We start from the raw sequence: 23233 nt of genomic DNA, 5'->3' as shown, positions 1-23233 counted from the left end.
AATCTTTAGTGTAATGAGCAAGGTATTGCTGTTTTTTTGTTTTTTTTAATTTTTGATGTTTTTTTAATGATGCTCAGAATTCAGACTCCATGGAAAATTACCTACACCCATGAATAAGTCCTCCACAGAAAAATCCTCCAAAATAACACACCCCTCCCCTGGAAAAATCCCCCTGAAAAGGGGGATTTTTAGTTACTATTCAGCTACACTGCTCCTGCTCTGTTTCTTAGAGTTTCAGCTTAATATAGAGTTTATATATATATATATATATATATATATATATATATATATATATATATATATATATATATATATATATATATATATATATATATATATATATTAAGAATTTTGTTTTGTTTCAGATTACCCAGTCAAGGAACAAAGAGAAAAGTGAGGAACAAGAAGGATCATCTCAACAGAAGCTGGTGTCAAGAGGAGACATTAATAATCACCAACAACCACTTTGGAATTATTTACCAGAAGAGGTTAGTGTTAATTCATATCAGGTTAAATCGTGTCACAATCTTAACTTTTCAGAACTATGTGAAATTTTATAGATACATATTTAAAGAAAAATATGTGGTGTAATTAGAGTTTTAGGGACTTTTCACTTTCTGGGAAGTAGTTGTGTAAGGTTAGTGGGACCCTTAGGAATTCTTCTAGAGCCCATGATTTTATGGAAGGAATTTGAAGCACTTACACGCACCCCTTTTTTCTCCAAAGGGCATTTACCTTTAATAATTGCTGAATCTATGCTTTTTATGGCACTTGGTATCTACCAAGTGACATATAGCGATCGCTAATTCTGTCAGTTTGTCGGTCTGTGTCTGTCCTGGTTTTGCCACTTTAGGCACTTCCAGGTAAGCTAGGATGATGAAATTTGGCAGGCATATCAGGAACCAGACCAGATTAAATTGGAAATTGTTGTTTCCCCTATTCGACCATCTGGGGGTGGGGGTTGGGGGGGACAGTTAAATTGGAAAAAATAGAAAAAATGAGGTATTTTTAACTTACAAACGGGTGATCAGATCTTAATGAAATTTGATGTTTGGAAGGGTATCGCGTCTCAGAGCTCTTATTTTAAATTCAGACCGGATCTGATGACATTTGGGGGGAGTTGGGGGGACCTAAAATCTTGGAAAAGGCTTAGAGTGGAGGGATTGGGATGAAACTTGGCGGGAAAAATAAGCACAAGTCCTAGATACGTAATTGACATAACCGGAACGGATCCGCTCTCTTTGGGGTAGTTGAGGGGGGAGGGTCAATTCTGAAAAATTAGAAAGATATTTTTAACTTACAAACAGGTGATCGGATCTCAATGAAATTTGATTTTTAGAAGGATATCGTATCTCAAACTCTTATTTTAAATCCCGACCGGATCCGGTGACATTGGGGGGAGTTGGGGGGTGGGAACCTAAAATCTTGGAAAACGCTTGGAGTTGAGGGATTGAGATGAAACTTGGTGGTAAAAATAAGCAAAAGTCTTAGATACGTGATTGACATAATCGGAACGGATTCGCTTTATTTGGGGGAGTTGGGGGGGGGGGGGGGTTAATTCTAAAAAATTAAAAAATGACGTATTTTTAACTTACGAAGGAGTGATCGGATCTTCATGAAATTTCATATTTAGAAGGACTTTGTAACTCAAATCCCTTATTTTAAATCCCAACCGGATCCAGTGTCATTGGGAGAGACTGTTGGTGGTGGTGGGGGGTATGGAAATCTCGGAAAATACTTAAAGCAGAGATATCAGGATGGAACTGGGTGGGAAGAATAAAAACAAATCCAAGATACTTGACTGATATAAACAGACTGGATCTGCTCTCTTTGGTGGAGTTGGGTGGGTGGAGGGAATAAATCGGAAAAATTAGAAAAAATGAGGTATTTGTAACATATGAACAGGTAATCAGATCTTAATGAAATTTGATATTTAGAAGGATCTTGTGCTTTAGAGCTCTTGTTTTAAATTCTGACCAGATTCTGTGACATTGGGGGGAGGGGGAGGGGAAACCGGAATTCTTGGAAAACGTGAAAATTGGGGTATCTGTATCTTACAAATAGGTTATCGGATCTTAATGAAACTAAATATATAGAAGGAGCTTATGTTTCAGGTGCTCTTATGTTTCGACTCGAATCGGATCCGACATAGGGGGTTGGAGAGGGGAAACAAAAATCCTGGAAAACGCTTAGAATGGAGAGATCGGGATGAAACTTGATGGAAAGAATAAGCACAAGTTCTAGATATGTGATACGGATTCGTGCTCTTTAGAGGAGCTGGGGGGGGGGGGTGGTGTTAATTTGGAAAAATTAGAAAAAATGAGGTATTTTTAACCTTAGAACGGGTGACTGGATCTTAATGAAATTTTATATTTAGAAGGAAGTCATATCTCTGAGCTCTTATTTCAAATAACGAACATATCTATTGACATTGGGGGGAGTCGGAGGGGGAAATCAGAAATCTTGGAAAACGCTTAGAGTGGAAGAAGCAGGATGAAGCTTGGTGGGTAGAATAAGCAAATGTTGTAGATACTTGATTGACGTAACCGTACTGGATTCGCTGTCTTTGGGGGAGTTAGGGAGTGGGATTCAGTGCTTTGGCGAGTTTGGTGCTTCTGGACGTGCTAGGACGATGAAAATTGGTAGGTATGTCAGGGAGCTGAACAAATTGACTTCATAAAGTTTTTTTTCCCGATTCGACCATCTGGAGGGCTGAAGGGAGAGGAAAAATTAGAAAAAATGAGGTATTTATAACTTAAAATAGCGACGAAGACCACACCGCCTTTCCATAACAAACAAATACAAAGTAGAAACAATAGGGAAAATCTTTTCAAGACAGTGGAAATCAGTTCTGTGATTATTTTGGCCCTATGTCCAAGGGCCGTCTTCAGCACAAGAGAGAAAATATGTATATATAAATAAACTTACATTAAATTGTGAGAATTAGAACTAGTTATGTTTTTTAAAAACTTTTTAAAAACAGCCCTAGCATCCTTACTTCAACGAAGTTCAACCAGTACTGACAAAAAGAATGAAGTGAGAATATAAATTCATTCAAACTAAAGAGAACAAAGTGATTAAATGCAATTTCTCAGAGCCAACCTTGCATTTTTAGCAGCCTGTCTCAAAGGCCTTTCCGTAGCTGGTTTAATACTATTATAAATCGGTATAGTATAATATTTTTTTAGATCATTTTTAATTAAATTTGAGTATAAAGAATTTTGTGAGTATTCCCCTAAGTCCCTGTTCAGAGAAGTATTATTATTTATTTTGAGACTAATTTCGATTGGTTCCCGAACCACCTGTTTTATCCCCAAATCATTACTGGCGTGAAGGTTTTTCAAAAAGTATCGTGTGGGACGGATTATTAAATATATGCCAACTTAAAGCAGAATCAAAGGAGTTGTTGGAACTATTTGAAATTAATGCCTTGTCTATGTCTTTTTTATGCTGTTGTAACCGTTTTTCTAGATTCTGATGGGTCCTGCCGACATAGTAATTTCCACAATCACAGGGTGTTTGATAGACCCCTCTTTGGCGAGTAACTGGGGTCTTATCTTAACCAGAATTTAAGAAATTAATTATTCTAAAATTATTAGTAAAAACTATGTACAGATTATTTTTTGTGCAAATATTTTTTAATTTTGTTGTGATTTTTGGTATATACCGAAGATAGACAATATTTGAGGGCTTATCAGTAGCCTCACATTGTGAAATATCTTCTTCGATTTTACAAGAATGTCTTTTTATTCTACGGTTAATTATCTTATTGACAAAAAGGAATGGGGTATCCATTACCAAAAAGAATATCTCTCATAAAGTTTATTTCTGCATTTATATACGAATCGGAGCAAATATTCAGGGCACGATCAATGAGGGAAGTTACAACTGCTCTTTTAACTTGGGGGGGGGGATTTGAATTAAATTGAAAATATCTATTGTTTTGTATTGGCTTTCGATAGATAGTAAAATCCAGTTTATCAGCATTACGAATAACTAACACATCTAAAAACGGTAGTTTATTTTCAATTTCAACTTCTAGGGTGAACTGCAAATTTCGGTCATGAATGTTAAGATGATCTAAGAAGCCCCGAAGTTCAGCTTCCCCATAATTCCAAATTGAAATTACGTCATCCATATAACGACCCCAATAGACTTGTTTTAAAAAATAAGAATTTAATGCCCAATTTTCAAGGTTCTCGACATAAATATTTGCCAGTAGCCCGGATAAAGGTGCCCCCATGGGTAACCCATTTTTTTTTCTGATAAACAAAATCGCGAAATTGAAAATACATAGAAAACTTAATTACAAATTTTAACCAGTCATTAAAACTTCACAATCAATTCCCGTCGCTGAAACCTCGATTAAGTGGCAATTTTCTTCTATTTTGTTTTTTAATAATTCCTCAGAAATAGTCACATCTATATTTGTATACATGGAAACAATGTCAAAACTATTAACTATTGTGTTTTCTGAAATACTTGTGTTACTAAGTTTTTCAACCAAATCTGCCGAATTACAAAGATATGAATTTTGGGAATACAATAAAGGTTTGAAAGCTGTGCAAAGCCATTTCCCAATATTGGCAGCGGGGACTTTAGTACACGCTATGATAGGTCTTAAGGGAATACCCTGTTTATGTATATATATATATATATATATATATATATATATATATATATATATATATATATTAAGAATTTTGTTTTGTTTCAGATTACCCAATCAAGGAACAAAGAGAAAAGTGAGGAACAAGGAGGATCATCTCAACAGAAGCTGGTTTCAAGAGGAGACATTAATAATCACCAACAACCACTTTGGAATTATTTACCAGAAGAGGTTAGTGTTAATTCATATCAGGTTAAATCGTGTCACAATCTTAACTTTTCAGAACTATGTGAAATTTTCTGCATTTATTCTAGACTGTAAAGATAGTCTTGTTTATTATAAAAAAAAATTATAGACACATATTTAAAGAAAAATATGTGGTGTAATTACAGTTTTAGGGACTTTTCACTTTCTGGAAAGTAGTTGTGTAAGGTCAGTGGGCCCTTAGGAATGCTTCTAGAGCCCATGATTTTATGGAAGGAATTTGAAGCACTTACACGCAACCCTTTTTTCTCCAAAGGGCATTTACCTTTAATAATTGCTGAATCTATGCTTTTTCACATAATCTAGCTAGAAAGAAATGGAATATATCATTTGATACCTCTTTTGTACTTTGTCCAAATATAGGCTAATAGTTGCTTCTAGGGTAAAACCCCCAGTAATCTGCCTGTGCTTAATCCTGCCAGATGCTCTGATAAAAAATTATCTTTCCTATACATAGACAGCAGACTCCTATTGTTGGATGTTATGTGTATAGGATTATATAGTTGTGATTGGCGGATGATTAGGCCAAGACCAGTTGGGATTGGCTGAATATAATCTTGGAAAGCATCTGGTCTTTCAAAATTGGAATCTAGAAAAAAAGATAGCTCTACACTCTAGTTTATATTAATACTGTACAAATTATTGTGTTTTACATCACTCGTCTTATAATAAGTGCATCCAATGTCGACTGTGTCTGTCATTAGAATATGTTTTTCTAATTGTAAGATCCTGTGTCAAAGGTTAGACAACATTTTCTAAGATTCGTTTCTAGCTTTAAATGTGTGGCCGATATTAGACTCCAATATTGATGCAATATTCAAGCTAATCACATACGTATTAAGAAGACTTTGACACTTCTAATGGTGGAACAATCCACTTTCTAAGTAGTATGATTGAGGTTTTACTATGATTTACGTGTTAAAAAGAGGATTGGCTGGCTGACTATTGGGTATCTTACCCTTATTAGCTTTTAACTTTACATCACAGTCTAAAAAACTAAAGTTACCTTTTGGGGCTTAAAGTGGAATTTACCTCAGAAGCAATTTCTATATTTAGAAAGAACATAAATAAGGCTTCAAGTGAAGTGTTTGCTTTCTTTGTAGCTAAATTTTATGGAAAAGTGTATATTTATCCAACAACTATAAAAGTTAAACCTCAGAAAATAGGTCTTCTGCTCAGATGAGGCTTAATAAAAGGATGAAGTTACTAAGTTGCTCTACTTAAAACACACTATTACCATACTTCAAAACAAATTCTCCAATCAGGTAGTCAGCCTATAGAATTCCCTTATAAAAGTGAGCACCCTAGGAAAAGAGAGCATCTTCTGCTCTCTTGAAGGAGACAAACAAAAAAGTAATGGTTTAGTTTGTGATAATTTTCCTCACTCTCCTGATTAGTAACAAACTTTCAAGGTCCCCTGGAGTTATCCGCCGTCTTAAATTCTGTTTTCCTAAAAAAAAAAATCCTGAAAATGATTTATCATTCTATTTTTCATCCCCGTTTGTCTTATGGATGCTCTATATGGGCAAGCAACTTCATCTCATGTTATAAGAGAATCCAGATCATCCAAAATAAGGCCATTGAAATTATATCACCTCTTCGGCATTCAGTTAACATTAACCTCAATTTTGAACTTACTAAAATATTTGATGTGTCAAATACTAGGGATTTTCAGGTCGCAACTTTTTGTTTTAAATATCTTAACAACCTCCTTCCATCATCATTTGAAAATCTATTGATTTTAATTCAAGATTTGCATACTTACGACACGCGAAATTCATGTGACATTGTCCGCGAGACACCGTCAACAAAAAGAGCTTCTTTTTAATTAGATTTTTTGCACAAGCTATTTGGAATTTAATCCCCTTGGAAATACAGAACATAAATAACCTTATTACCTTCAAGCAAACAGTGAAGGGTCATTACAGAAATACTGTTAAGATTTGAACATCTTGCGGTCCTCCTCTTTTCGGTCTTTTTCTTTTCTTTTTCTTTCTCTTCGTCACCCCCTTTTTTCTGTTTTTGATAAGTCCAGTCGATTCGTTGTTTCTATTTGTTGATTGTTTAATTATTCTTTAGTTAAGTTTCCTAGCCAAGCACTTTTTGTGTTTTCCTTGAAGATTATGGACAGTAATTATGTGTTTTTTGTTTAAATATATATGATTGAATTTAATTGAATTGATGGTGCAATAGCATATGTAGCCGTACAATATAGGCATATAGGTAATCAAACTAAAAAAAAGTACATTTTTAGCTTGTAATATAGCATCTTTGAGTATATCAGATTATTGTATTTTTTTTATTATTATTTGTATTATTGACGCTTTTGAGATGTTTTTTCATCCAATATTAAGCATGATCTCTCAGATTAAAATGCATATCTGGAGTGTACAAAGAATAATTGGTTTTATAACAGATCAATTAATGGAAAGAATAAGATTAAAGATATTAATCTTTTCCTGCATAATTGAATTATGCAGGAAATCTTTTCCTTTTGATTACTGCTGCTGATTTCATTGATGTTCATTGAAAATCTTTTAGTAAATTATCTCTTTTGTCATATCCTCTATGTCTTTCTTTTGAAAGACATAGTTTGAGAAATGTCTTTTGAGACATTTCACCTGTTTGAGAAACATTGGCAGGCCCTAGACAGAAGTTGGGGCGAAGGCTGCACAAACATGTACTTTCGATATACAAATATCTTGCATCTAAAAGTTAAAATGAAAATTTATATTATTGTTGATTGAATGCCCTCTCCACTTTTGAATATCCGTATCATTTATTATATTTTTGACAGGGATGTTTTAAGTGTCCATAATAAATACAAATTTTGTGTCCATTGTAAAAAAAAAAGATCTCTCTTTAAATAAAGATGTCAGTGGCAGTACGTTGATACTATTGCGATTATGACTAGCATAATAAAGAACATTGGTTCAATAGTTATAAGTGTCGGGGTTCATATTTACTCATAGTCTCTAGATCAAGCCAAAATTTGAGGCTCACTTGACCCTTCAACAGCTCACTGAAGTTTCAGCTTGATCTCCCTAGCTGTTCCTTTGATGTTGTTGATATTTTAGTTGGTGGATATCTTTGACTGAAAGATTTTTGGATATTCATTGCAAACAAATATAAAAAAAACAACAACAAAGTTTCAAGCCAAGCAGAGACCTAAGATGGAGCTCTATATTTTTATCCTATCAAAATTAGCCATAAAATGGCTATCTTCAAAATTTTATCCTGTCAAATGAGCCCTCTTCCTTTTTTCTATGATCACCCTTTTGAGATAAATTGGGCAAAGGGAAAAATAAATAAATAGAAAACAGGTAAAAGGTAAATAGCACTTAAAAAGCACTAAAAGGGGAATGAATGTAATACAAGTGATAACACCACTTGTTTTGTTATTGCTAAATAGTGTATATAATATTTAATTGAACTATGTGACGTTCTCAAATATAAGGTGTAGGAGACATAGACCAGACACCTTTCTGAGGGCTAATTGTCAACATAAATTCAACAAAAGAAGCAAATTGCACATTCTATCCAAATTCTTTGGTCTAGTATATACCGTTCTAGGTTATATGTACATTCTATGAATACCTAAACTTCAGAGATGTAGAAGCTGCCAGTCAGACTTGTAAAAGCTGGTATGCAGCGTTTATCAACAACATTAAGATTCATAACAATGTTGAATTTGTCATCCACCGAAACCATAGTCAGGCTCTGGCTGCTTTATCAAGATATCCCAGTCGCTGCAAAAGGATTACAATTGAGGTAAAGTACTTTAATTGAAATTTGTACTTATGGATTACTGACATATAATGAAAGACAATAGTGGAGTAATCCCCTTAAAGGATTGGCCAAAGATCCTTTTTTCCTGAACTCTAGAACTGCTTCAGGACAGACACTCAAGACAATGTTTCTATTATAGGCCATTTAAATGAAAGCATAGACTGGAAGTAATTCTTAGGCTGTTTGATGTGTGGATTTACTGAAAAAATTGATCTAAAAAATTACTCAAAAATTTACACAAAAAATTTATATTCAAAAAATTGAATATAAACAATGAAGACAAATCAGTCATCACTCATGGCTCTGTGTACTCACATTTGCGCAAAGGGAATGCAGGGAAATGCAGGCTGTTTATAAATTGTGAAGTTGAAGTTAATATTTTTAAATTGCGAAGTTGAAGTAAAAAATAGGGCAATGCTTGGGATCTTCCTTAAGAGAAAAAAAAATGAATCCAAGCATATTTGCCCGACTATATTTATCAATATACCTTGACTGATAGAAATAAATGATGCAGCTATTTCAAAGACAAACAATTTTGTTGATGAAGTCATGCTGTATTATTTATTTTGAGTTAGGACTGGTTATAAAATCCATTTAAGAGCCTCTATACCTGCCAAAAATAGCTGAATCTATAGCTTAAAAAAATTAAATTTACAAATAATCTTCCTAGAGAATTACTACAAAAATTTAAATTGTAATAACAACGTTTTTCTCATGAAAATAAAGAGTAAAGTTGAAACATAAATTGCTGCCTTGGTTTATTTGTTACATATTTTTGAATAACTATTTAAAACATACCGGCTCTTAATTTGTTTTGTATGCTTGTAGAAATCTGAAAATAAAGCACTATACTTAAAACTGAGCTTGCTTGAGTTTTTTGGAGAATAAAATTGTATTGTTGATTTTAGTAGTTATAGAAGTAGTTGTTATTTTATCAGTCATAAGGGCTCTTATTGATACACGGGGCTTTTGCAGCCGCCAGTACGTGAGACATGACGTCATGATCGATTTTAGATAGTTTCTCAGTACCCATTTCGCATGTAATTTGTTTTGCGGTCATGCTGAAGGAAAGTTATTGTCCTGATATTTCTTAAGCTAAGGAACTAAATACTCAACTTGCTATGCTGCTATGTCAAGCTGCATGTCAGCTGATTCTAACGTTTTGCTGACAGTATTGACAGCAAACAGGATGTCATACCAAACAACCGTAGCCAGAATAAGCTCAAATTTTCCTTGGTCATTGTTAGCTAAGGACCGCTTTGCTTCTTATTTTGGAAGCTTTTGTTTCGTCAACCACTGTCGAAAGGGCTTCTCTTATATTATTTAGTTGATATTTTATTGCCTTTACGCTTTCCACGCGCTAACTTGTTTCAATCAAATATACAAAATAGCTGATCTAAGAACTCTCGTCTACAGAAAAAAGCTAAAAATCACCCGCGACCTATGGCCCAGCCGATCCTAACCTTCCCAGAATGCGACATAAAAGATTTCAGTGCAAACTAAAACTCCCTCTTTTCACCCCTCATCAAACCAGTCAGTTCATAAATTTCTTTCACTCAAGAATGAGTCACCGAACTGTGTAATAGTCTGTTAGCTAATTAATCTATCTGACAGAAAGCATTACTCTAAACGGAGACACCAGTGATAACGAAGTAGAAGAAAACCGGGAGTGGGATGCCACAGGGAGGCACCGAGTGGGGATAAGTTAAATTAACTAGAGAAACTACAGAAAAGTACATTTGTCTGGTAAGCAAGACCGAAAGGCCCTAAGGAAAAGAATTTTGGAGTTTGAATTTTACAACCTCTGACCCTGTTCCACATTAAGGGGAGCCCACATTTGTGAACCCCGGTTGACCGTTCCACGGTTTTTTTCTGTGAAGCCCCTTGTGAAGTCACAATGTCACTCACGTGATTGTTCTTCTTAACATGTTTGGCGCTTTTAGCGCGGGGCCCCGGTAGGCCTGGGACCCGCTGTGGTCACACCATTTGTCACCCCCAAAGACTAGTGTTGGTAGCAGCAGTAGTTGTTTTAGCAGTAGTAATAGTAGGAGTAGCAGTAGTAGCGTGCTCGTATTGCCAGTAGTATTGGGTCAATACAACCGGACATCGCCCATTATTGCTCCCATCTATGCCCCTTTAGTTAATTTGTTTACTATGTTCCTCCCCATGCCTCTACCTGTCTCTTTACCCCTATATTTAGCCAATATATTTACCATAGTCGCTGTATTTCTCAATTTGTTATTTCCAGCAGATGCTACTGGATCAGGTTTGGGAATATAAAAGACCTTATGTCTCCATGAACACAAGTCCCTGTCTGGACGTCGCCCCTACTGCTGGCATCTATTCCCCTATAGTCTTAATGTTTACGACGTCCTTCCCCGGGCATCTATACTTCTGATCCCCCCTTATCTGTAGCGTACATGCTAAATAGGTACTACGGGGACCTCTCGATGCTTACACAGATACTACAAGGCCCTCCCAATGCCTTAACAAATACTACGGGACCCTCCCCAAGTCTAAACAGATGCTAACTAGCCCTCTCTATGCCTCAATCGGTCGTTTCTGGCTTCACTGATTTAATAGCTTTCACTGAGTGGATCTAACATGAAATTTTATATTGTTTACTATTTTGCCAGTATCAGTTTAAAGAAAAAGCCTCTAAATTTTTACCTTTATGAAATATTTGACTGCTGAAAGATTGAAATCTGAGTCCCATGCATAAATAGATGACACGCCTATTAGAATAACTGCAAATCCATCGTTATGGAATTGCTCTAAACAATACATTTCAAAGGTTTATAAAAGTTTTAGCGTATAATTATGCAAATCAGGACTGATGGGATTATTCCGAAGGCACTCAAAGTTTCCCAACTATTAGCTGTTTTTTTATCATCTTAGAAACCCTTCAAACTTTCAGTGGGATTAAAGCATTCACCTTGCAAAAAAAGTTTTTTTATTACTTCTTAGTATAAAATATAGTTCTCTGATGAAAAGTATCTCTCACGCTTGTATCTGTTTGATTTTTTACAAAACCTGTCATTGATTATGTTTTAACAGCAATGTTGTAGAATTAGCAAGTTTCATGGTAGTGAACTTTGACTTAATTAAATAAAAAACAAGTTTTTTTAACTGAAAGTAAGGAGCGACATTACGACCTAAAACGAAGAGAAATTACTTCGTATATAAAAGGGGCTGGTCCCTCCTCAACGCCCCGCTCTTTACGCTAAAGTTTGACACTTTCTCTCAACTCTACTTTTTAAAACAGTAAAAAACTATGACTTTTAGGGGTGTTTCCCCCTATATTCTAAAATAAGGCAAATTTTCTCAGGATCGTAACTTTTGATGGGCAAGACTAAACTTGATGAAACTTATATATTTAAAATCAGCATTAAAATGGGATTCTTTAGATGTAGCTATTGCTAACAAAATTCCGTTTTTTAGGGTTTTGGTTACTATTGAGCCGGGTCGCTCCTTACTACAGTTCGTTACCACGAACTGTTTGATACAATTTGGGGGATATCAGGTGTCATTGGTAATGAGCTTTGATTTAATGCATGTCAATATTAATTAGCCTTGGAGGGACTAGTTTTCACTTATTGGATTATTTTCTTTTTTGAAGAAAAGACTGTGATTGAATCAAACTGAGAGGTTATTTTAGACAGTCCTAATAGAAACGTACTTTCCTTCGTAATTTGCATAATTTCGTTGTAAAGACGTGAAAAGCTAAATTAAAAGATATTTCTTAGAGCTTTTAATGGAGACAGCCCGATTCCTTGAGCCAAGATCAGACATACCTGTTTGAAAGGCACACATTTAAATTTAAGAATCTAAGACGTTAAGGAATAAATGTTAGTATATATATATATATATATATATATATATATATATATATATATATATATATATATATATATATATATATATATATATATATATATATATATATATATATATATATATATGTATATATATATATATATAATCAGTATCAAACAGTTCGCGGTAACGAACTGTAGTAAGGAGCGACCCGGCTCAATAGTAACCAACACTCTAAAAAATTGAGTTTTGATATCAATAGCTGCATGAAAAGAATCGCATTTTAAAGCTGATTTTAAATATATAAGTTTCATCAAGTTTAGTCTTACCCATCAAAAGTTACGAGCCTGAGAAAATGCCTTATTTAAGAAAATAGGGGGAAACACCCCCTAAAAGTCGTAGAATCTTAACGAAAATGACACCATCAGATTCAGCGTATCAGAGAACCCTACTGTAGAAGTTTCAAGCTCCTATCTACAAAAATGTGGAATTTTGTATTTTTTGCCAGAAGACAAATCACGGGTGCGTGTTTATTTTTTTTTTTCAGGGGTCATCGTATCGACCAAGTGGTCCTAGAATGTCGCAAGAGGGCTCATTCTAACGGAAATGAAAAGTTCTAGTGTCCTTTTTAAATGACCAAAAAAATTGGAGGGCATCTAGGCCCCCTCCCAAGCTCATTTTTTCCCAAAGTCAATGGATCAAAATTTTGAGATAGCCATTTTGTTCAACATAGTCGAAAACCATAATAACTATGTCCTTGGGGATGACTTACTCCCCCACAATCCCTGGGGGAGGGGCTGCAAGTTACAAACTTTGACCAGTGTTTACATATAGTAATGGTTATTGGGAAATGTACAGACGTTTTCAGGGGGATTTTATTTTGTTGGGGGTGGGGCTGAGGGGAGGGGGCTATGTTGGAGGATCTTTCCTTGGAGGAATCTGTCATGGGGGAAGAAAAATTCAATGAAAAGGGCGCAGAATTTTCTAGCATTACTATAAGAAAACAATGAAAAATAAACATGAAAAGTTTTTTCAAATGAAAAGAAGGAGTAGCATTTAAACTTAAAACGAACAGAGATTATTACGCATATGAAGGGTTCTAAAAATACTTTATCATAAAGAGCGAGGTATTTAGGAGGAGATATATACCTCTCTCTTTATGCTAAAGTATTTTTAGTAATTTCAACTATTTATTCTACGGCCTTTCTGATTCAGGGGTCATTCTTAAAGAATTGGGACAAAACATACGATTTAGTGTAAAGAGCGAGGTATTAACGAGGGTAAAAACCCCCTCGTATACATAATAAAAATATAAGATTATGAAAGTTTGTTACGTAAGTTAATTCTTAAGTTACGTATATTTTTTACTAATAAAAACGTTCGTTAAAAATTAAAAGTTCTAGTTGCCTTTTTAAGTAACCGAAAAATTGGAGGGCAACTAGGCCTCCTTCTCCACCCCTTATTTCTCAAAATCGTCTGATCAAAACTAAGAGAAAGCCATTTAGCCAAAAAAAGAATTAATATACAAATTTCATTTTAATAATTTATGTGCGGAGAGCCAAAACCAAACATGCATTAATTCAAAAACGTTCAGAAATTAAATAAAAAAAACTAATTTTTTTAGTTGAAAGTAAGGAGCGACATTAAAACTTAAAACGAACAGAAAATACTCCGTATATGAAATGGGTTGTCCCCTCCGCAATCCCTCGCTCTTTACGCTAAAGTTTGACTCTGCCACAATTCTACTTTTTAAAACAATTAAAAACTTTAGCGCAAAGAGCGAGGGATTGCGGAGGGGACAACCCATTTCATATACGGAGTAATTTCTGTTCGTTTTAAGTTTTAATGTCGCTCCTTACTCTCAGCTTAAAAAAAATTAGTTTTTTTTTATTTAATAAATTAAAAGAGCTGCTTTTCGACAGATATTCTGTAAAGTTAGGGATGTAGTCAATTATAAAGGTAGATTCATAGTCATTTTTTTTTTTTTTAACTTCAATACTGTTAACTTTATGATCATCTCTCAATTGTGTGTTTCTGAAAATTGGAACGGATTGTGGCTAAACATGATCTTTACTAATATTAAAAAAAAACGGTTTTTTTAAATTAAAGTAAGGAGTGACATTAAAACTAAAAATGAACTGAAATCATTACGAATATGAGGGGGTTGCCCCCTCCGCAATACCTCGGTTTTTACTATTGAAGTTTGACTTTTTGATCCAATCATTTAAGAATTACTCAAAAACACACGGGGCTTTTAAATAGAATAATAACCTTATTTAAAAATTCAAAAAACTTCTGTGTGAAGAGTGAGGTATTGAGGAGGGTTAACTACCTTCATAGTCGTATTATTTTCTGTTCAATTTAAATTATCATGTTTTTCTTTAGTTACAGTTGAAAATTTTGTGTTTTTATTTAATTTCCGATCGTTTTTAATAATGCCGGGAAATCCAGCCCCCCCCCGCCTGAAAAGGACCTGCATACTTCATAATAGCCAATACTATGTGCAGACAATAAGCAACAACTTTTGTCCCTTCTCCCGTGGGCTTTGGGGGTAAAGTCATCCTCAAATACATAGTTATTAGATTTTCGACTTTAGTGAACATAACGGCTATGTAATAATTTTGATCAGATGACTGTGGAAAAAATTGGCGTGGGACTGGGCTAGCTGCCTTTCAATATCGTTCTTTATTTAAAAAGGGCAATAGAATTTTGATTCCTGATCAAATGAGCCCTCTCCCGATTTTTAAGAGTAGATAACTGATTCTATACGATCACTCTTGGGAAAAAAAAACGTGCATCCATGATTTTGCTTCTGACAAAAGAATGCCAAATTCCACGTTTTTATATAGATGGGAGCTTTAAACTTCTACAGCTTGGTTCTCTGAAATGCTGAATATGATGGTATGATTTTCATTAAGATCACTTGATCTTTTGGGGATGTTTCCCCTCTCTGTCAAAAGTTGAGCAAATTTTCTTAAGCTTGCAACTTTCGATAGGTATCATTTAGCTTATTAATTTGATATATTCTGAATAAGCATCAAAATTCCTTGTGGGCATCAAGCCATGGCTAATTGTAGAAAAAGCCAAGTCAGATAGTCCTTTTGAGTGAGAGGCAAATCTGACATAACCCCCTCATTAGGATTGTATAAAAAGGATTTTAGTTCATTTGTTAATAGATTTGATTAATCAATGATTAATTTGAATATTTTATCATATCATTATATCAAAATTTTATGTCAATAAAATATGTCACCAATGTGAAACAAGGATTGCCTATCAACAGGTATTCTGCAAAGCTAGAATATAGCCAGTTACATCGATGGGTTCGTAGTAATGTTTATATTTTTCAAACTTCATTGTTTATGAAGTTATTGCTTAAAAAAATGGTTTTTTTGAAAATTGTGACAGAGTCTGGCTAATTCTGATCTTTACCAAACATTTTCATATTGACTCATTGTGTTCCTGTAGGCTAAAAATGTGACTTAGCTATGATTTTGTTTTCAGGATTTCAGGAGCCGAAAAGTATAAGTTTTGGATCACTGAAAGGACTTATAACGTCAGGTCAATCATTTTAGATTCTACTAATTATAATAAATGGAAGAAAATTTGAGTTTTCTATGTTATTGTCAATTCTTGCTAATCGTGATTTGTTGGGACTGTTTTGAATCGAGTCTCCTCTGTTAGATGTTTTACATCTTGAGTGTCCTATCTTGTCTAATTTTTTTTTTTTTGTGTGCAGGACTTTGGTCTGGACACTTCAGAAATAGAATGGGAACAAGTATTGGACTTTTGGAAGCTTTTTTCAGATCACGTGAATCATCTAAAGTTCTACAAGTGTAAAATAAATGAAAGACAAATTGAGAGTTTTCTTTGTTCCTGTACTTCCTTAATAAGCCTCACTGTGGATCGGTGTGATTCTGCTGATGGTGACACGGATTCATTTTGTGATTTAATAAATTTAGCAAGCGTAACTCATTTTGAAATTAACAATTTTTCAAATAAGGATAGTCCTTATTCCACTGATAAATCACTAATAAAATTGACTAATTTCATGCCGAAATTAGTTCACCTTTCTCTGTCTGTGAAGTGCGGTGATTACATACCTGAAAATGACCTAGAAGGTCGAATGTCACCTAGACCCGAATACAACCTAGTGCGACGGATAGTTGAACCGAAATTTGCCACCATCGTTTCAGTTGAAGTTGGTCAAAGGTGTATAAGCGGAGACCAGTTGGTTGGTTTGCTAAAAGTACCAGATTTGCGACTAACGTCATTGAATATACTGTTCAATGGTGTGGATGACGCTATAATCAACGCTATCACTACTCATCAAACCGGAATAGTTCATCTAAGTATGAATATCAATCATGTTTCTAATGAACATTTCAACTTGCTCTGTCGTCACCTGGAAAAATTAATAACGCTCCGTATCTGTGGTAGCTTATCCAATTCCTGTGGGTTAGAGTCTTTAATATACCTAAAGGAACTTAAAACTCTTGAAATAGCACGTTTTGATTTCTACGATTATCTCAGCAATTTTCCAAAGCCGACAATTTTACAAAGATTGTTAGACACGCCACGGGATATACAGTTGACACATTTAGACATAGACTTTGGCATGTCTGATCGACACTCATGTTTTAGGTACCAAAAAGAGGACCTCGATTACCTAATTCCCAAACCTGCTATTGACAATGCCAAGGAGTGCCTGAGATTTATTGCCTCACGACTCCAAAAATTGACATTTCTTAGTTTATCGTCGTGTCCTTTGGATGAACACTTGTTTAGAGAAATAACTACTAATTTGGTCAATTTGGTTGTTCTTAGAGTGGAAAACTGTAATATAGGCGACGATGCCTTAACTGGACTCAAAGATGTAGAAATTGACGCCTCCAGACCTCCGCTTAGCCATTTGAAAAGTACGTATATTCATTTTTTATTGTAGTTTAGCCGAAGTGAATGCAGATCATATGCAGGTTTTTTGTCTGTCTTACCGAAGAAACATTCATGGTAAAGTCACGTCGATTGCCTTCTACCCTGACCAATGAAGCTATTGGTTTTTTTCTATGATCATCTATCTAAATTCGGAAAAGAGATAAGAGCTACAAAACCATTATCTTACCAGTTAAAGTCAAAACATAGGTAATAACTGAGTAAAGAGCCAAGTGTTAGTTACCCTTTTTTCTGGACATATCGTATTAAAAAAAAATTGTTGTAGAAACATCTGCAACGGGTATATTTGATTTGAATTGAAACTGTTAGCATCCCTTGGCAGCTGAGTTCCCTTCCCTGTTTACCCCTTTGCTTCCCATGGCATTAGGCCAACATTTACTGATACTCGTTTTTCTCAGAATAGTTAAAACATCGAATATATGGGCCTTTAAAGATAACATAACTCGCACAGGCTCACGAGCAGGGACAATTTCCATCGTTAAAAGACAAATGGTTTAATTGGAAAAGATTGTTACGTTTAGTTTTGATTGGCCTGAAACTTCAAGGACTTTTCTTTAGCCCACAAGATTGATCATATTTTATTAAGGCAGGAATAATGTTTATGAAGGCCTATAATAGGTAAAAAAAAAGGTTTTGTCTCTAATCAAGCTTCCTTTGCACAAACTAGTCCTATTGAACATCAACAAAAACTTTTTATCTATTTCATACGAAAGACCCAGACTGGAATCCCTTTTTGGCTCTTGTAAAGCTTAAATCATTAATTTGTCGAGTCTCTAGAGCAAATTGATAAAAGATGATTTCTGCGGGAACGGACATGAAAGAGGTCCACAAAAACAAGTTTTTCTTTGCAGCATGAAAGAAAGTTCCGAAACCACATGATGTTTAGAATATTAGACTTATGGAAAGGAAAACCATAACTTACCAACATTATTTTAGTTTGGGACCCAAAAAAGATGGGCTTAAAACCTATATCTTTAAATCTTGGTATTCCAACGCCAGAAAAGAAAATCTAAGTATCATATGTATTGCAATAGTGCCGCCTATGAAAAGAGTAGTAAGACTTCAATATATTATTTTTTTTCTGGATACTTCATATTGAAGGAATTGTCACTGAAACTTCAAAGAGGGTTTATTTTAATGAAAATGAATATAGTTGTAGTTCACATTTTAAGAGTCGAAAGCGTTTGGAGGATAGATTTTTTATCGAAATTTGGAGATAACAGTTTTTTTCCAACTTGGTTAAAGGTCTAATAACTATGCCTCTGTGGTTGACATGACCCCCTGATCATCCCATTCTTAGGAGTAACAAGTCCAAGCAATGCAAGTTCCCATTGTTTATATACAGTGTTTGCTATTGGGAAAGGGGGTGTGTTTCATCCATAGGCTTGCTAAATAAGAAATTAAAAAATATCTCTCTTATCCATTAGGAACCAAAAATTTTTTTTGTGCTTCATCTAGAAGGGGCTTTCCGAATGAAAAAAAAAATAGCCTGTCTTAGATGGGGCTCGAAGAAGCACCATCATTTTCGAATTGCCTGTCAATTGTCCGGAGGTTCTTGGTCCAGGCAACCCTAATTAAAAGTAGATATTTTTAGATACGTAGATACTAGAAACCCTAATTAAAAGTAGATACTTAGAATGAGGACATGTCACCTGAAAATGATCCAAAAGTATTGTTTTTTCAAATTCCTTGAAAATTATCTCAATAAGTCTTTGCTAAAAAAAAAATACTGACTCACCAACGACTGGTTTTACTGATTACTGGTTTTACAACGACTTTTTTTTACTGAACATTTAAATTTTGCCTGTAATTTAAATTGCAATCCAATATTATAGTTCTTAAACAGGGTTGCTAGTCTCATGCTAAAATGATTAGTGAAATGTCAAACTGAGGTAAAAGAATACTGTATTCAACAATAATTTTTTCAAAGAAAAGTAAAGAGTGACATTAAAGCCTAAATTTGAGCAGAAATGAAGTTCGTAGATTTTCTTCGATAAAACTTTCTCTACAATTTTAAGGTGTGAGTAATATGTGGTATGGAAAGAACTGAGAATGTTGCAGGTAGAGGATTGATTCTGAGTTTCAGCGCAATCAGTGATGAATATTCTTATAAAGGTAAAAAAAAAGGTAAAGGATACGGCATTAGACTTAACAGTCCTTACCAGCGGTGCTGATCTCCGTTTCTTGGCCCTTCAGCCAGGAAGTGCAATGGGGGGGGTTGGGGGCCAGCCATCCTGTGCTTTCGCACACCCTTCCTGTTTACCTTTCCCAGATTTCTCCAGGTACCCAATTAGAGCTGGGTCGACTCTGGCTAAGCTTACAGGGTCACACCAATGACCCCCATCCCAAACCGAAGAATTGGGTACACTGGGATTCGAACCCGTGTCCTCTCAGACAAAGGATCCCGAATCCAGCGCACCAACCCACTTGGCCAGGACGGCCGAGTTATGACCGATTAAAAGGAACATCGTTGGAAATTTCTTAATCGAATTATAGGACGCAATTACGAAATTCGTCAGAAAGGCAAAAAAGACCATGAAATCAAGTAGAATTAGAATTGGACCACTCTACCATCCAAACACTGACATGGATACAGTATTCTATGCTATTTGTATCATAGAACGAAAATCGGAAAAACAAAGAGAAATTAGAAAAAATTCCTCGCGCTATTTTTGTTTATTAATTTAAAATTTCATCATATTGAAAACTAATTTTTTAGAGTTGTTGAGCTATTTTCGTAGCTGAAAATTTGACATCTATTTTTAGAATCAGTTCAAAAATTACTGCATATTCTTGCAGACCTAAGTAATTGTGAGTAAAAAGCCAGAAGATGAGATTTTTTAATGATTTTTTTTTTATTTGATTTTTGATGAGATTTGCATTTGATTTTTGAGATTTTATCAATTTCTGGGAACGGTAAATTAATCGTTTCAAAATCGAAGTCATTTACAATTTTATATATTCTAAAACAACATTCAACAGAAATTTTAATATTTAAATTTAAAAAGAACTGGGAACGGTAAATTAATCGTTTCAAAATCGAAGTCATTTACAATTTTATATATTCTAAAAAAACATTCAACAGAAATTTTAATATTTAAATTTAAAAAGAACGTGGAACGGTAAATTAATCGTTTCAAAATCGAAGTCATTTACAATTTTATATATTCTAAAACAACATTCAACAGAAATTTTAATATTTAAATTTAAAAAGAACTGGGAACGGTAAATTAATCGTTTCAAAATCGAAGTCATTTACAATTTTATATATTCTAAAAAAACATTCAACAGAAATTTTAATATTTAAATTTAAAAAGAACTCTTCTTGACATGCACCCTGACTGGGTTCCAGAATCAATTTGATTGGGCAAATATTCTTTTGATATCCTAATAATCTCGTCACATTTTAAATCCAAATAATTATTGAAATATCTCATCCAAACATATTCTAGTAGGATTAAAAACAAGTCAGTTTTAAATGGATTTGCATTACCATCCATAGGAATTCGTGTAGTTTGTTTGTAAAAAAAAAACAAACACCGGTAAACATTATAAATGTAATAAAGAGAACAAAATCCGGTAAATCAAATATATTGTCCATGCTATAACATCTTGTACTAGTAATACTATTAATGAAGTTTGTCCCTCTTGTATTTTTATAGAAAAATATTTTTATAGCTTAGATAGAAACGGTTGTTTCATAACAGTTCTAATGTTCAAAGAAAGAATTGAGTTATATTTTTTTTTCGATGAAATTATTAGCCAGCTTGTCAGTTTAAAACTATTTAAGAACTAAATATTAAGCTTTCTAGTTTCCATGGCATTAATGCTGCGTGATGACGGATTCATTGCTAAAGAGAAACCCTAACAATTAATGTAATTAATATAAAAAATTACTCGAATGTTTCATTTGCTACGTTTATTCATTTGAGGCTTGATAAAATCATGTACATTTGTGTATAGTTACATGTTATTCAAAATGGAGGAGGGGTGTAGGATCTTTGCGTTAGTGGTGTGAGTGTATCAGAAGTATAAGAGGGTATACACTTATGCCTAAACTTCCAAACTTCTCCGTGATTACCGGGTAATCTGAAGGGACCAAATCTGTTATAGCTTAGACTTAGCCCCTTTTTGGCCTGAGTCGGAACTGAAGCATTAATTTATTTTTTTAAAGTGAGGCCTATGCTTATCTCCACTGCGTAATTGAAACCGCTCACATTGGATATAAGCTGTTTGTCCTTTGAGTAATAGCTTATATTCGTACCAAATGTTTACTTTTTAGTCAATTGTAGCTGACTAGTTGTGCTTTTTATACCAAGACAGTCCTTGTTTTTTCAACTGGTTTTTTAAGGTGCCACTCATTGGATTTTTTGTTGTTGTTTTTTCTGAATCAGGACTTATCGTATTTTTGTTGTGACTCAGGCTTTTCTATTTGAGAATTAGCTTCTTTTTTTACCTTGGACATACATACTTTCTGTACGTAACCAGGGTTTAGTCTTTTCGCCCAATCAGTTAGCCAATTAGTTAGCTTGTTTTTGTACCAAATCTATATAAAAACGATAATATGTTTTTTCTATGTGAGCAAGTGTACTTTTTCACACAGTCTGGACTGTGTTTGTTTTTGTGCAAAAAAATCGAAAAAAAGTTTTCTATGTAAAGGGAAAATATCAAAACTTAAAATGAACAAAAATTATTACGTATTCGAGGGGGGTTGCCTCCTCTCCAACACATCGCTCTTCACGTTAAAGTTTTTAGTTCTTTTAAAGAAGCTTCTCATTGTACTAATTGAGAACCCAGGAGTTGTTCTTAAAGAATTAGGACAAAATTCAAACTAGCAAAAGAACAAGGAAAGAAATCGGAAGAAAAGATTTGTCGAAGAAAATAGGAAATTGTTGGGTAACCTGTAAAGATATCTAAATTTTGAGGGTGGCATATTGTGTTGAAGCTGCACAGCCCCTCTTTCTTCGAATTTGCAGCACTGAACATCGTTGGAACCTTTTTTTTCAAATTACAATTTACTCTGCATGTTTGTAAGCAATTTCTCCTGTAAAAAAAAAAAAAAAAATCAGCTTTAATTGTTGTTGTATGACTGTCTTTGTTGCTGTGTTTTTTATTTTATTTTTTATTTTATTTTCTTCACTTTGCAGGGCTGACTGAGTTAGACCTCAATTACTGCATTAAAGTGACCGATGCATCTTTGGAGTCAGCATTTACTTCCTGTTCTTTAAAGAAACTTTCTTTAAGACACTGCTCTCAGGTTTGCAATTCTCTCTCTTTGCGTTGATACATAATGCAATATTTATATGATTACATAGACTCTCAAATGGTCCGAAAATCTATTGTTTTGCTCAACATTCATTTAGACCACTCAAATCCTCAGTATAACTTAAGTCTAGGAGAGTTCAACTTTTTCATTTGGTTCCGTGCTTCCCTATAGCTTTTGCTGTGTTCTTTCGGATAAAGTTCATCAAAATTATCTATATAAATAGGGGGTAGAACGTATCGCTGCTGAGCTCCAAATCAATTCAAATTAGCCTCTAAACCCAGTGCCCTACATTAACCTTTGCAATTTTATTTTTTGACATCAAGTTAATGTTATCACTTTAATGTTTTTATTTGGTACACCATACAGGGATAGAACCTTCTTTAAAGATCTTCTGCTGGCTGAGTTAAACTACTACTACTACTAATAATAACTCACTTCAGCACCAAGCCGCCTGAGGCCAACACAGCTACGCACGCTCCTCCTCCAACCTAATCTATTTAAAGCCTCCCTCTTTACACCCTCCCAGGAAGTTCCCA

General features: G+C 34.3%; 1 protein-coding gene across 1 annotated transcript in view; it reads left to right on the top strand.

Moving 5' to 3' along the window:
• The first annotated feature begins 369 nt into the window (after nt 1-369).
• LOC136036474 (uncharacterized) overlaps nt 370-23233 on the top strand; it is a 41958-nt gene continuing 19094 nt past the window's right edge. The window contains exons 1-5 of the mRNA XM_065718734.1: nt 370-488; nt 4718-4840; nt 8447-8644; nt 16218-17397; nt 22579-22688. Coding sequence (XP_065574806.1) covers nt 16530-17397; nt 22579-22688 — 978 coding nt within the window. The 5' untranslated portion in view covers nt 370-488; nt 4718-4840; nt 8447-8644; nt 16218-16529. The remainder of the gene's footprint in view (nt 489-4717; nt 4841-8446; nt 8645-16217; nt 17398-22578; nt 22689-23233) is intronic.

The sequence above is a fragment of the Artemia franciscana genome, chromosome 15 (genome assembly GCF_032884065.1).
Source record: "Artemia franciscana chromosome 15, ASM3288406v1, whole genome shotgun sequence".
Lineage (NCBI taxonomy): Eukaryota > Metazoa > Arthropoda > Branchiopoda > Anostraca > Artemiidae > Artemia > Artemia franciscana.
Note: the sequence above shows the minus strand (reverse complement) of the source record. Positions and strands in the feature narration are given on the sequence as shown.